Source organism: Jaculus jaculus, chromosome 22, assembly GCF_020740685.1.
Source record: "Jaculus jaculus isolate mJacJac1 chromosome 22, mJacJac1.mat.Y.cur, whole genome shotgun sequence".
Lineage (NCBI taxonomy): Eukaryota > Metazoa > Chordata > Mammalia > Rodentia > Dipodidae > Jaculus > Jaculus jaculus.
In genome coordinates, this window is record NC_059123.1 from 8,482,868 (window position 1) to 8,496,591 (window position 13,724).

Here is a 13,724-nt window from a genome sequence, read left to right on the forward strand (position 1 = left end):
TTAAAAAAAAAGATTCCAATGCAGGCACAAGCTAGGAGACTCACCTAGCAAGTTATGACTATGGGGAAAAAAATGAGACAAAACAATGAGATCCATTCAGAAGGTCTTAGGTTCCTCTAAATTTTACAGGTTTAGAGTTTCAAAGTGGCCCTATCAAGGAGAGGTTGCTTCTAGTAACATCTACATGTTTCCTTAGCTGAAGAACCTCACATGTTGGAAAAGTAAGGTCAAGGGGGAAAAAATAAAGAAAAATCTGACTCAATATAAGAGCCTTTAAAAACTAAGTTGTACAGGGGCTGGAGAGATGGCCCAGTGGTTCAAGGTGCTTGCTTGCAACACCTTAAGGTCTGAGTTCGCGTCCCCAATACCCACATAAATCCAGATGCACAAAATGGTACAGGCATCTGGAGTTTCTTTACAATGGCAACAGGCCCTGGCATCTATATCCTCCTCCTCTCGTTCTCTCCCACTCTCTTTGCTGGAGGAGGTGTGTTGCTAAGGGGCAGGTTTTGGGGTGTTACAGCCAGCTCCCCCCCTCTTGCCAGAACTCAGCTCCTTCTCTTGCTGCTTTCTTCCAGCTCCTATGGCAAGAAACGACGTCCAGCCTCTGCTCTACCATCTTTTGCTGCCGTCATGAAGCTTCCCTTCAAGACTGGAAGCCAAAATAAACAACTTTCCTCCCATCAGCAGCTTTGGGTCAGGTGTTTTGTCCCTGTACCAAGAAAGCAATGACAGCAGTGCTTGCTAAAAAAGAAGGACAAGTCTGGACCTTAACTCTGTTCTAACCAATTCCTTTGGAAGTACTTTTCTTTTTTTTTTTCTTTTAAAAAAAATTGTTTGTGGGCTGGAGAGATGGCTTAGCGGTTAAGCGCTTGCCTGTGAAGCCTAAGGACCCCGGTTCGAGGCTCGGTTCCCCAGGTCCCACGTTAGCCAGATGCACAAGGGGGCGCACGTGTCTGGAGTTCGTTTGCAGAGGCTGGAAGCCCTGGCGCGCCCATTCTCTCTCTCTCCCTCTATCTGTCTTTCTCTCTGTCTGTCGCTCTCAAATAAATAAATTAATTTAAAAAAAAAATTGTTTGTGTGTGTGCGCGCACACGTGCGTGTGTGCACCACAGTCTGGTCTCTTTTTTCGAGATCAGTTTTATTTGGATGGCTGGAGAATTCAACCCGGGCTACCAAACCCCTTTAAACACAGAGCCATTTCCCAGCCACAAGAAAACCCTTCTCTTAACCACCATGATCCTCTACGATAGCTCTCAATACATGGCCCCAGGACCCAGAACTGCAGTGTTTTCTATGAACTTACTAAAAACGTCTAGTCTCCTTGGTTCCGAGTCAGAAACTCTGGGGACGGGATCCTCCAGTCTAAGTGGAGTGTGCCTAGAACATGACTGTGTCTGTCGTTTTGCCGCTGGAATTTGAAAATTTATATTTGCCCCTTAATCTTTCCTCAGAGGAAGCAAGAGAAAAGCCAGATGTTCGCTACACACAGTACACCAGGTGTTTTGATTCTACTGACTCATTAACGTCACCGCCTACGGAAAGCCAGACACAACTTCATGAATCAGATCGAATCAACATTTTATCTAGATGCCTATTATTTAACCAAAATACACGCTGAAGGCTGAAGGGATAAAGTGCTTGCTGCACAGCGTTGAGCATTTGATGTCAGATGCCCAGACCCAACGTAGAAGCAAGAAGCTGAGAAGGGATCCTGCAATCCCACTGTGTCTGTGGTGACGACAGAGGTGGTGATTAAAGGATTTCCTGGATCCTCGTTAACAAGGAAAGACCCTGCCTCGAATGAGGTGGAGCTAGGTGTGCGCAGGCACACATGCACACACGCACTGGCTATGACACAACTGCACGTGAGGAGTGTTTATTTAACCGGGAAAGTGTAACTCACCCTTGCCATGTCCACCAAGAAGTTCTCGAATAATCTCCAAATGTGGTTACTTGTGTAGATTTCTTTCATCTCCACCTCAGTGTCGACGTAGCAGTGATTAACGAAGTTCACATAGGCAATCTTGACCTGTGAAAGTTTCAAACACAACGGGAGATTCGTGTTTTCTACAGGTAACCTTCAAATATCCATTATGAAAGACTAAACGACATCTGCCTGTTGCCAAGATTATGGTTTGTCTTGCATGTACACAAGAAGCATTTCCCACTTCCCCTCTCTGGCTAAGATATCCTACCCTGACCCAGCAGAGAACACATTCCCCAGTCCTCCATTCCCCCAGGCTCATGTTGGTTTGGAAGCCTTCTGACCTTTGGATGAACTTTATTTTTTTTTAATTTTATAAATGTTTTGAATTTTTATTAGTTTTGTACTCAGTGAATACAGCCAAGTTAGTACCATTGTTAGCCTCCTCCCTGTTCTCCCCCCTCCACAGCAACCCTCCTTGTTGGGGTATATGGGTTATGCTTGTGGGGTTAGCCCTCAGTTTTGGGTAGGAGGAAATGTTTCTGCATATCCTGACCCAATGTGGGACTCTGACATTCTTTTTCCACCCCCTCTTCCGCCAATTTCCCTGAGCTGTGTTGGGTTCATTTTAGGTCTGCTTCAGCGATGAGGTCTTGGGAGCGCTGTGTCTCTGGATATCTGGTTTGGTATGAGTTGGTTGATCTCTGTGTCTACCTCCTTCACCCTTGCGCCCGTAGGTACCAGGTTCACCAAGAAAGCAGCACTCTTGCTTGCTTCCCCGCTTATTCTTGATTTCAGCTGGGGCCCTGGTGAGGTGTGACGGGGAACTTTCAGTATGAGCGTCTGTCCGGCTTACCTCGGGGATACAGTCATGGTGGGTCACCACCCTCACTATGTCGTCCAGGGGCAGGAGGGAATTGCATTTGATTTCGGTGTAGACGTTCTTGCCTTCTGTGCACGCTGCCAGCAGCTCGACAAGGGTGATGTGGTAGGCTAAGGAACCACTCTCGTCGCCCCGGGCTCTCTCTGAACACATCATGTTGAGAAGGATGGGAAAGGATGCTCTGTCGTTGTAAAATACCAGCACATCCTCACCCCCATTGATCAGCTGAAACGAAATGAGAATCTACATCACAATCTCGACATGAGTTCCTGCAGTTCCTTTAAAAGATTTTGTATCTAGGGCTGGAGAGATGGCTTAGCGGTTAAGCACTTGCCTATGAAGCCTATGGACCCTGGTTCAAGGCTCGATTCCCCAGGACCCACATGAGCCAGATGCACAAAGGGGGTGCACGCGTCTGGAGTTCGTTTGCAGTGGCTAGAAGCCCTGGTGCGCCCATTCTCTCTCTCTCTCTCTCTGTATCTGCCTCTTTCTCTGTCTGTCTGTTACTCTCAAATAAATAAATAATTAATTTTAAAAAAGACTTGGTATCTAGAAGGTGCTGGATCTCTTGGTAAAATCCCAGGTAAGATGGCAAAGACACAACAGGTGAAATACTGCAACTATGTGCTGAGTGACCAGCTGCCCACACTGTCCAGATGAGGCAGGAGAGCAGAGACAGAGGATCATCTGGAGAGGGAAGACTCAGTCAGCAAGGTAGGGCTGGTAGTATATGTGACCGCAATCCCATCACTCAGGAGGGCCAGGAAGGAGGGTTAGGAGTTCAAGTCCAGCTCAGGGTATGTAGTGAGCCTTTGTCTCAAGCAATGATAAACAATGGGTCTGGTAAGATGGCTCAGCAGTTAAAAGCATTTTTGCTTGCAAAGCTTGACATCACAGAGTTCAATTCCCCAACACCCATGTAGAAGCCAGAGGCAAAAAGTGTGCAAGCCTTTGACATCTGCAGAGCCAAGAGGCTCTGGTGCAAGACACAGATGCACACACACAAACCCACACACACACACGTGCAAATAAATTTTTCAAATGAAAAACAAGTAACCAAAGAAAGAATTAAGCAACATGGCTGGAGAGACGGCTTAGTGGTTAAGGCACTTGCCTGTGAAGCCAAAGGACCCAGGTTCAATTCCCCAGGACCCACGTAAACCAGATGCACAAGGGGGCACACACATCTGGAGTTCGTTTGCAGTGGCTGGAGGCCCTGGCGCGCCCATTCTCTCTCTATGTATCTGCCTCTTTCTCTCCCTAACTTTCTCTCTCTGAAATAAATAAATAAAATACTTTTTCAAGAAAAGAATTAAGCAATGTAAGTGAGAGAGAATTGCTCACTGGTGAGTTACATGCCGAAATCAAACCTGTGACAGCATGAATGCGTTTCCATGTACTTCAAGTAAAGGACTATCCTGCCAAAGCAAGAGAGAGCCCTCAAGCCTAATTTTCACTGAGGTAGGATAAAACTGAATTACCCACTTCATTAGCAGCTGACTGAGTAAGCTAGTGCCGAGCCAAGTACAGCTTGATGATCTAGAAAATCCCATGTCTAACGAGAAGGCATCAGTAGAGAATAGAATGGAAGTAAAACAGATGGGAAACATCAGGGAGTAAGCGAGCGCTCATGAACTGAGAGGTAGGACTTCTGGTGTATGACTTTTCCTCTGTATTTTGCAATGTAATTTTAATGGAGAACTCCAGCAGGTGGTCATTTGAATTGCTCAAAGACTGTAATGCTATCTACTGGTACCAATTTTCTAACCCCAACATGAGATATATTGGTGATTGATAAAGGATCTATATATTAAGATATATATATCTTGGCAGTGACCTTGGGATGACTCAGAAGGCATCATGGTGCTGGAAAGAAGTGACAGAGGAGTGCTCAGCATTACAATATCTCTAGCACACCTTCTAAGGCTCAGGGTTCATTGCAGAAGAGGTGGTGGAAAGAATGTAAGAGCCAACGGAAGGGTAGGACTCCTTACAACATGCTCCCCCAGACACAAAATGGCCTGGATATCCATGACCCCACAGTGCCTGACACTTCCTACACAAGACCATCATAATAGGAGGAAATTATCATGACATCAAAATAAAAGAGAGACTGATTGAGAGGAAGATGGGATATGATGGAGAATGGAGTTTCAAAGGGGAAAGTGGAGGGAGGGAGGGCATTACCATGGGATATTGTTTACAATCATGGAAGCTTTTAATAAAATAATAATAATAAAGAAAGATGTATATATCTTAACTCATAATTCATGTATTATACTTAAATTGAAATCATTTAAATTGATAAGGCAATTAATAGGCTCATTCTTGACAGTTTTGTTGAAAAAGAATATATGTCAAAACTACTTATAGCTGGGCATGGTGATGCACTCCTTTAATCCCAGCAGAAGCAGAGGTGGGAGGATCGTCGTGAGTTCAAGGCCAGCTTGGGACTACAGAGTGAGTTTCAGTTAGCTCTGGGCTAGACTGAGACACTATCTCGATAATAAGCAAACAACAACAAAAATTTTAAAATATTCATTTTATACATATTAAAATATTACAACAAGCATTTCCTTACATGTTGAAACACTTCATTTGGTAAGTGTCATAGGAATGGCTTAGAAAACTTGTGTTCTGAATCTTTTTTTTAATTTAATTTATTTTTATTTTTATTTATTCATTTATTTGAGAGCAAAAGACAGAGAAAGAGACAGAGAGAGAGAGAGAGAGAGAGAGAGAATGGGCACATTAAGGCCTCCATCCACTGCAAACAAACTCCAGATGCATGTGCCACCTTGTGCATCCGACTTATGTGGGTCCTGGGGAATCGAGCCTCAAATGGGAGTCCTTAGGCTTCACAGGCAAGTGCTTAACCTCTAAGCAATCTCTCCAGCCCTTGATTCTTTTTTTTTCCTAATCCGATTAATTCCGACACATTTCTAAGCAATAAAGAACTAATGTGAATGAAAATCCTCTTTTAAAAATGTGGGTACTGGGGATTGAGCTCAGGTTTTTATGCAAGGCAAGCACTTTACCAGCTAAGCTTTCTCTCCAGTCCTAAAGTACAGTTTCAAAGGGTGAACTGTACAATGTTCCTTTCATTACTTAATGACAATAATTTATCCTTAAAAATTCAAGGCCTTAAGCTGAAGTAATTTTTGGATATCTAAATGTCATATTGAATCAATATGAAAAAAAATCCTTCTCATATGGAAGGCCTCTCATTATGGAAATCTCCTCAAAGCCAGGATAATCTACTGCGTCACTGCTCGGCAGCCAGAGGCAGAAAATGCCTTAGTTAGTGCACAGGCCACTGGAGACCTGTTTCACAACGCTGCACCCTTGGTTCCTAGTGAGTAACTCACCCGTGACCTCAACCTCTTTCAGGGTCAAACCTCAAAATGAAGAGGACAAAACAACTTAAATACTTCATTCATTATCCTTAAACTCAATAGCCAGTTCCTACCATTGTAGCAACATGCTGGCAAACAGTGATTAACTCCTCTGATGTTGTTCAAAACCTTCACAACTAATGCAGAGAACGTCCTTCCGGTCTATAGTCATTCCACCCTGAGCTCGTTGGATCTCGTCTGATCTTGGAAGCTAAGCAGGGTTGGGCCTGGTTAGTACTTGGATGGGAGACCATGCATCCTATAATTCAGTACCAGACCAGGAAAGCACTGGGGGAATTCAATCTGTTATAATACTGAAATGTTCAAAATAACAGAATGGCACTTTAATTCCAAATCATCTCGTGATGTCATGAAACATTTCCCAAGTCTATGTGGATGAAAAGGAAAAACCTACAAAATCATAAACCCAAATTACCATGTGTGACTTCACTAGTCTATTTAAAATATATTGGTGCTGAAGTACTCATAATTGAATAATTTTCCAACCTTGTGTTTGGGTTTTTTGGGTATTTTTTCCCCCTAGTGTAAATCAAACAAAACCATTTATTGGAGCATAGCGTTTATGCAAAGTTGGCAAGAGGCAAACTGAGGTCATATGTCTGTCCCGGCCGTACCCTGGCATTTCTCACCTCTGTCATGACCATATCCTGGCATTTCTTCACGTATTTCCCATCTGCCTTCACAATGGTTTGTAAAAACCGCAGGTATTCCACGTGGCGGCCGTGTGTCTCGATGCAGTGCACAAAATGCTGAACGACTCTCTCGCTGATCTCGCTACACAGATGGTAATTGTTGAAGAAGATGTGCCTCATGGTCTCTGCTTCCAGGAGCTAGAGAGAGAGAGAGACAGCATCTCCGTGACAGCGACACCATCCCTTCTACACAGCCCGACCTCCCCTGCTCCGCCCAGCGAAACGTTTCCTATGGAGCCAGAGTGCATGTGCTTGGCATACCTGCCACAAAGTGCCAGGCGATCTGTGATCCCTTCAAAGAAACTTAACTTACAAAGGAAACTGGCTGGAGAAGGAGCTGGTTACTGTGAAGCCCAATGTGTCGGGCACTATGGTCTTGAGACCAATGATCTAAGTTGGCTGTATCTCAACGTCTGCTTAGACACTCGTGTGCGGGCAGGTATACGTGTGTTATGCCTGTGCAAGTGCGTGTGAGTCCGAAGGACAATCTGGTGTATCATTGCTTGATTTCTATCCATGTGTTTGTTTGTTTGTTTTGTATTAATTATTTGTGAGGCAGGGTTTCACTCTAGCCCATGCTGACCTGGAACTTACTCTAGCCCAGGCTGACCTAGAACTTACTCTAGCCCAGGCTGGCCTTGAACTCTTGGTCATACTTGAGATTCTTCTCTCAGCCTTGTGATTGCACACAATAAGGGTATCACTACATACCTGGTATCATCCACCTTTTGAGACAGGCTCTCACCTTGGCCTGGAGAACACCAATCAGCCTAGACTGGCCAGTCTTTGGCTTTTCCGTGTGGTTATTGAAAATTAAAGTCTGGTCCCCATGCTTACAGGACACCCCCTTTACCAACTGGGCATCTCCCCAGCACCATGCTTTCACAGTGAACCTTTGAACAGTGAATCTTTGAACTGTCCATATTTAACTATAGTCATTTTTACTACATGTACTTATTTTTGTTTTTGTAGTGCTAGGGAGCACACTTAGAGCCTTGCTCATGGAAGGCTCTATGCTGAGCTATACACCCACCTTACCCCCGGCAGCCATCCGTGTTTATCTGAATCATGGTGCGGCTGAGCCTGGTTTTTATTGTACCATCTCTTTATTCCAACATTGAACCTGCATGAAGTGGTGATCTTCCTATGAAATTTGTGTGATTCTTTAATGCCAACAAAAAGATAACTTGGGGGCTGGACAGATGGCGTAGTGGTTAAGCGCTTGCCTGTGAAGCCTAAGGACCCCAGTTCGAGGCTCAGTTCCCCAGGTCCCACGTTAGCCAGATGCACAAGGGGGCGCACGTGTCTGGAGTTCGTTTGCAGAGGCTGGAAGCCCTGGCGCGCCCATTCTCTCTCTCTCCCTCTACCTGTCTTTCTCTCTGTGTCTGTCACTCTCAAATAAATAAATAAATAAAAATTTTTTTAAAAAAAAGATAACTTGGGCTTGAGAGATGGCTTCGCCATTAAGGTACCTACTACAAAGTCAAAGGATTTAGGTTCGATTCCTCAGTGCCCACATAAAGCCAGATGCACATGGTGGCAGATGTGTCTGGAGTTCACGTGCTGTGCCTAGAGGCCATTGCATGCCTAATCTCTCCTCCCTCCCCCAAAAAAACATTTTTTTAAAAGATAAATTTATGAAGAGAATCTCTTCAAAGGAAAACACAATGTGCCAAGGTTAATAAAAATCTATACTCGGGCTGGAGAGATGGCTTAGTGGTTAAGTGCTTGCCTGTGAAGCCTAAGGACCCCGGTTCGAGGCTCGGTTCCCCAGGTCCCATGTTAGCCAGATGCACAAGGGGGCGCACACATCTGGAGTTCATTTGCAGAGGCTGGAAGCCCTGGCGTGCCCATTCTCTCTCTCCCTCTATCTGTCTTTCTCTCTGTGTCTGTCGCTCTCAAATAAATAAATAAAAAATTTAAAAAGAAATCTAGACTCATGTGCTACAAAAATAAGTTTGATGCCCAGACTTACTAGAAGTACCAGATGTCACCAGAATACTTACGCCAGGAGTTAAAAACAAGTTCAGGTGCTTGTGAAGTAGAGCCTGGTTCTGTGGGTTTCCCCGGCAGAAATTCTGCAGGAAGGTGTGAGCCAGGTTCATCACGTCGCTCATCTTCTCGTCGCTCTGCAAGTTCGAGGGCATCACGAGGCAGAACACACAAGCTCTCCCTCCGAACCGCACCCGGCCCCGGGCGTGCCTCCGCCTCTCCAGCTCTGGGTTCTCCGTGCCCAGTACCTGCCCCAGCGACCCATCCACCCTGCCCTCGCCTCTCTGTGATCTGGATCCTTCTTGCCTCCTCTTCACCTATCCTGAATGTCCAGCTCCATGTTTTCAACCCTCCCTGGGTTTCACAGTCCATCTTTCTTTTTCTCCCAGTCTTTCTAATTCTCCACTGTGTTTCTGCAGCTGCCTCCCTCCCCTGGACTGTCCTCACACCTCTGTCTCTTTCCTTCCCTCCCTCCTTCTGTTTCTTTGACTTTCTGTGTGCACCCCACCTCTTTCTCCCTTACGCTAACCCTCCCTCTGCTTCCTTCGGGGGTCCCCCGTTCTTCTGCCTCATTCTTCCCGTCTTCCCTTTTTCCTGTTTCGTCCGTCACATTGTTTCGGTATCTGCGCTTTTTTCCCTCTCCTCCTCGTTTTCTTTATTCCCTTCACCGTTCCTCCTCACCACTCACACTCCCAGGAGACCTCAGTCACCACAGCCCCCCTCCCTCCGTCCCCCCTCTCTCTGCCCCCTGACTTTCCGCCTTCGCTTTCTCCTCTCCTCTTTTCCCCTCCCTCCATCTCAGCACATACACTCTGTGGCTGCTTTCCTTATTCCCTTACTCGCTGTCGTGTTTTTTTTATCTTCAAAAGTCCTATGACGGGGCTGGAGAGATGGCTTAGCGGTTAAACGCTTGCCTGTGAAGCCTAAGGACTCCGGTTCGAGGCTCGGTTCCCCAGGTCCCACGTTAGCCAGATGCACAAGGGGGCGCACGCGTCTGGAGTTCGTTTGCAGAGGCTGGAAGCCCTGGCACGCCCATTCTCTCTCTCTCCCTCTATCTGTCCTTCTCTCTGTGTCTGTCACTCTCAAATAAATAAATAAATAATTTAAAAAAAAAAGTCCTATGATATATTACTACAGATCTCATGGACAGTAGGTCCTAGATCTCATGGGCTTGGGGGCACATGCCTGTACTGCCCCCTATTCGAGAGGCAGGAAGATCACAAGTTCAAGGTCTGCCTCGGCTACAGGGTGAATTCAAGGACAGCCTGATCAACTTAGTGAGACCCTGCCTGAAAACCAAAAGTAAAAAGATAGATAGGGAAGTACTTTGGTACTTGCCCAGCTCTTGCCCGGCATGCACCGGTCCACAGAACCATGCAACAAGCGGAAATATAATGGCTAAAGATGACTCAAAATTCACAGAAATGCGATGTGGTCTTTCTAAAAGTGGCCTGTGGCCCACATCACAAAACAAACCATCTAAAACGTGATAGACACTTGATTGCCCCTTGTCATGTGGCTATTAGAAGGGATTTGAAGTGGATTCCAGTTTTAAAGGGTAGTACAAAGTTAGTGAATTTATTTTTTCTTTTTCTCTTAATTTATCTATAGTTTATGCCATCTATTACTAAATTGCATCTAAGCATCAACCTACTTCTTAATGTTTTAAATAGGGATGGACTCACTAAACTGATAAATGATACCAAAGGAATTCCATGTTTAAGTAAGAAACAGGAATGGAGTAGGAATGTTTTCACTTGTGTAACCCAGGAATTATTAGAAGACAAGAAATACCGTTTGGCCATAGACACACCAAATCAAGAGGCCGTGGAGAGGGCTCAGCAGGCCCGAGTGCTTGCCGCACAAGCATGGGATCCAAGTTTGATCCCCAGTGTCCACATAAAATGACAGGTCTGGGCTGGAGAGATGGCTTAGCAGTTAAGGCGCTTGCTTGCAAAGCTTAAGGACCCAGGTTCAACTTTTCAGATCCTCAGATCTCACATAAGCCAGGCGAACCAGGTGGATGCAAGTGTGCAAGGTTGCACGTGTGCACAAGATGGCTCGTGCACCTGGAGTTTGATTACAGTGGCTGGAGGCCCTGGAGCACAATCCCCTCCCCCTTTCTCTCTCTCTCTCTCTCTTTACCCCCCTCTCTCTCTTTCCATCTCTCTCTCTCTCTCTCTTCCCCTCCCCCTTCTCTCTCTCTCTTTCCCTTTCTCTCTCTCTTTCCCCCCCTCTCTCTCTTTCCCTCTCTCTCTCTCTTTCCCCCCTCTCTCTCTTTCCCTCTCTCTCTCTCTCTTTCTCTCTCTCTTCCCCCCTCTCTCTTTCTCTCTCGCACACACACACACATACATATTAAATAAAAAGGCCAGTGTATTCGACTTGCCTCAAAAAAAACAAAAAAGGGCAGTTTTGACTACACATGCCTGTACTGTAACCTCAGTGCTGGGGCAGGTGGAGACGGGTAGATCACCGGAACTCACTAGTCAGCCAGCCTAACAGAAAATTGGGGCACCCCAGGTGCAGTGAGAGACTATCTCTGGGCAAGAAGGCAGAACAGTGATAGAGAAGGACCCCCGATATCTTCCTATGGCCTCAGTATGGGTGGCCAAAGGGCACATTCATCTGCATACACCGCACGCACACACACACTATACAACAAAATTTAAAATAAATAAGCAAACAAACAAACAAACAGAAAATATCCAGCTCCCACTGGTAGCTGGTGCACATCACCGCAAGGTTGCTCAAACCATTCCCACCTCAGGCCTCGCTGTATTTCTGAGCAATCCAGTTAAAGGGAGCGGCCCCATCAGAAGCAAGCAGCAGTGACGTGATGACACAATGCTGTCACGCTCCTGTTAGAAGGGCATTTATGCTGTGTCCACTGTCCATGTTATAATACGAGAGAGAATGACTTAGGTGGTAATACTGAGGATCGGCTATCTTTTTCTTTTTTTTGGTATTTTTATTTATTTATTTGAGAGTGACAGACAGCAAGAGAGTCAGAGAGAGAGAGAGAATGGGCGCACCAAGGCCTCCAGCCACTGCAAATGAACTCCAGACATGTGCGCCCCCTTGTGCATCTGGCTAACGTGGGTCCTGGGGAATCGAGCCTCGAACTGGGGTCCTTAGGCTTCACAGGCCAGCGCTTAACCGCTAAGCCATCTCTCCAGCCCTTGGATCGGCTATCTTTGACAGCGTTTCAAGTAGGCATTTCGTTCTCTGGCACAACCTGAATTATGCCATCTTGTGAGTCATCTGGAATGTTTCCTTGCTAGAAAGGAGCCAAGTTAGACAGAGCAGGGAATGGAACCCAGTGAAAGTTCAGTGGGACAGGCCCACACAAAGAATGGTGCCCAGCACCTAGGAGATGAAGGGGCCACCTACCCTGGGGGCGAGCAGAGGTGCAGTGGGCAAAGGGGGAATTCACAAAGAGAAATAGGCAGCTGCATGAAGGCAGACCAGTTACGTCCAGGGCATTTGCTAATAAACCAGTAACCGTTTTACAGGTGCCAAGACAGGACAGGCTTCCCACTTTTGGACAAGGAGACACACGTGGAACTAAATGAGCCCTGTGGCTTTGGAATGGGAGGGACCCACATTAACTTGGGGTTTTCAACAACAATGTGTGGACAAGCAGAAGTAAACACGACTTATATGTCTTATGTGTGCGCGCGGACAGGTGTGTATTTATGTCCATGCACACGAAACACATGCATGTACGTATTTCCCACGCTTTGTCTGGAAAAGTCTGCTTGTAAATGCCACTGCCCGCCCTCTTTGCTTCTCGAGGAACGGGCTGGCTCTGGGGTTGGAACCAGCAGGAGGAGGCGATCCTGGGGCTTTTCATGATGCCACAAGAGCAGACAGTACTTGAAGAATGATGGGGATGTGTTAGAGGGGACGGAATCCAGCTTCGCTGGCCAAATGTTGACCAGTGTAAAAATCAAAGGGTGACAGAAACCTGTCACGGTCTCTGGAATGTAAGGAGAGCCCATGTGTCTATGCCGATAAAAACAAGGGGAGTTTAGGGCTGGAGAGATGGCTTAGTGGTTAAGTGCTTGCCTGTGAAGCCTAAGGACCCCGGTTCGAGGCTCGGTTCCCCAGGTCCCACGTTAGCCAGATGCACAAGGGGGCGCACGCGTCTGGAGTTCGTTTGCAGAGGCTGGAAGCCCTGGCGCGCCCATTCTCTCTCTCTCCCTCTATCTGTCTTTCTCTCTGTGTCTGTTGCTCTCAAATAAATAATTTTAAAAAAAGAAAAACAAGGGGAGTTTAAAAGTGGGGAAAAAACAGACCCTCTCCAGACGGCGCGAGTACTTCCCCAGAACAGAGGGGGAGGGAGGACGTCACAGTGTAACCTTCACAGCAGATACCACCTTACCCAAGTGATCCCATTGACCCTCGTCAACAGTGGGATGCGGGTTGGAGAGATTGCCTAGTGGTTAGGGTGCTCGCTTGTGAACCGTAAGGACCCACATAAGCCAGATGCACAAAGTGGTGCGTGTGTCTGGAGTCCGTTTGCAGAGGCTGGAGGCACCAGTACACCCATTCTTTCTCTCTCTCTCTCTCTCTCTCTCTCTCTCTCTCTCTCTCTCTCTCAAGTAAATAATAAAAGATTTTTAAAAAATAGTGGGATGCACCAAAGCCACATGCCACCTTCTGGGAAGCTATGAGAAGAACTTTGCATCCTTCTGTGAGACTTCCTGTCAAAGATGGTATTGGAACTGGGCCATACCAGGAAATCAGAAGCGACCCAAAGGAAGGGTCACTCTTCAAAATAGCTGGAACCCACAAAAGTGTCAGTGCCATGA

The 13,724-nt window shown here is 46.3% G+C and overlaps 1 protein-coding gene across 2 annotated transcripts in view; it reads right to left on the minus strand.

Moving 5' to 3' along the window:
• Itpr2 (inositol 1,4,5-trisphosphate receptor type 2) overlaps positions 1-13,724 on the minus strand; it is a 457,151-nt gene that overhangs the window by 232,933 nt on the left and 210,494 nt on the right. For both annotated transcript variants that reach the window (XM_045139538.1, XM_045139536.1), the window contains exons 29-32: positions 8,925-9,047; positions 6,856-7,056; positions 2,784-3,035; positions 1,907-2,032 (exon numbers count right to left, since the gene is read on the minus strand). In XM_045139538.1, the coding sequence (XP_044995473.1) occupies positions 1,907-2,032; positions 2,784-3,035; positions 6,856-7,056; positions 8,925-9,047 (702 nt within the window). The remainder of the gene's footprint in view (positions 1-1,906; positions 2,033-2,783; positions 3,036-6,855; positions 7,057-8,924; positions 9,048-13,724) is intronic.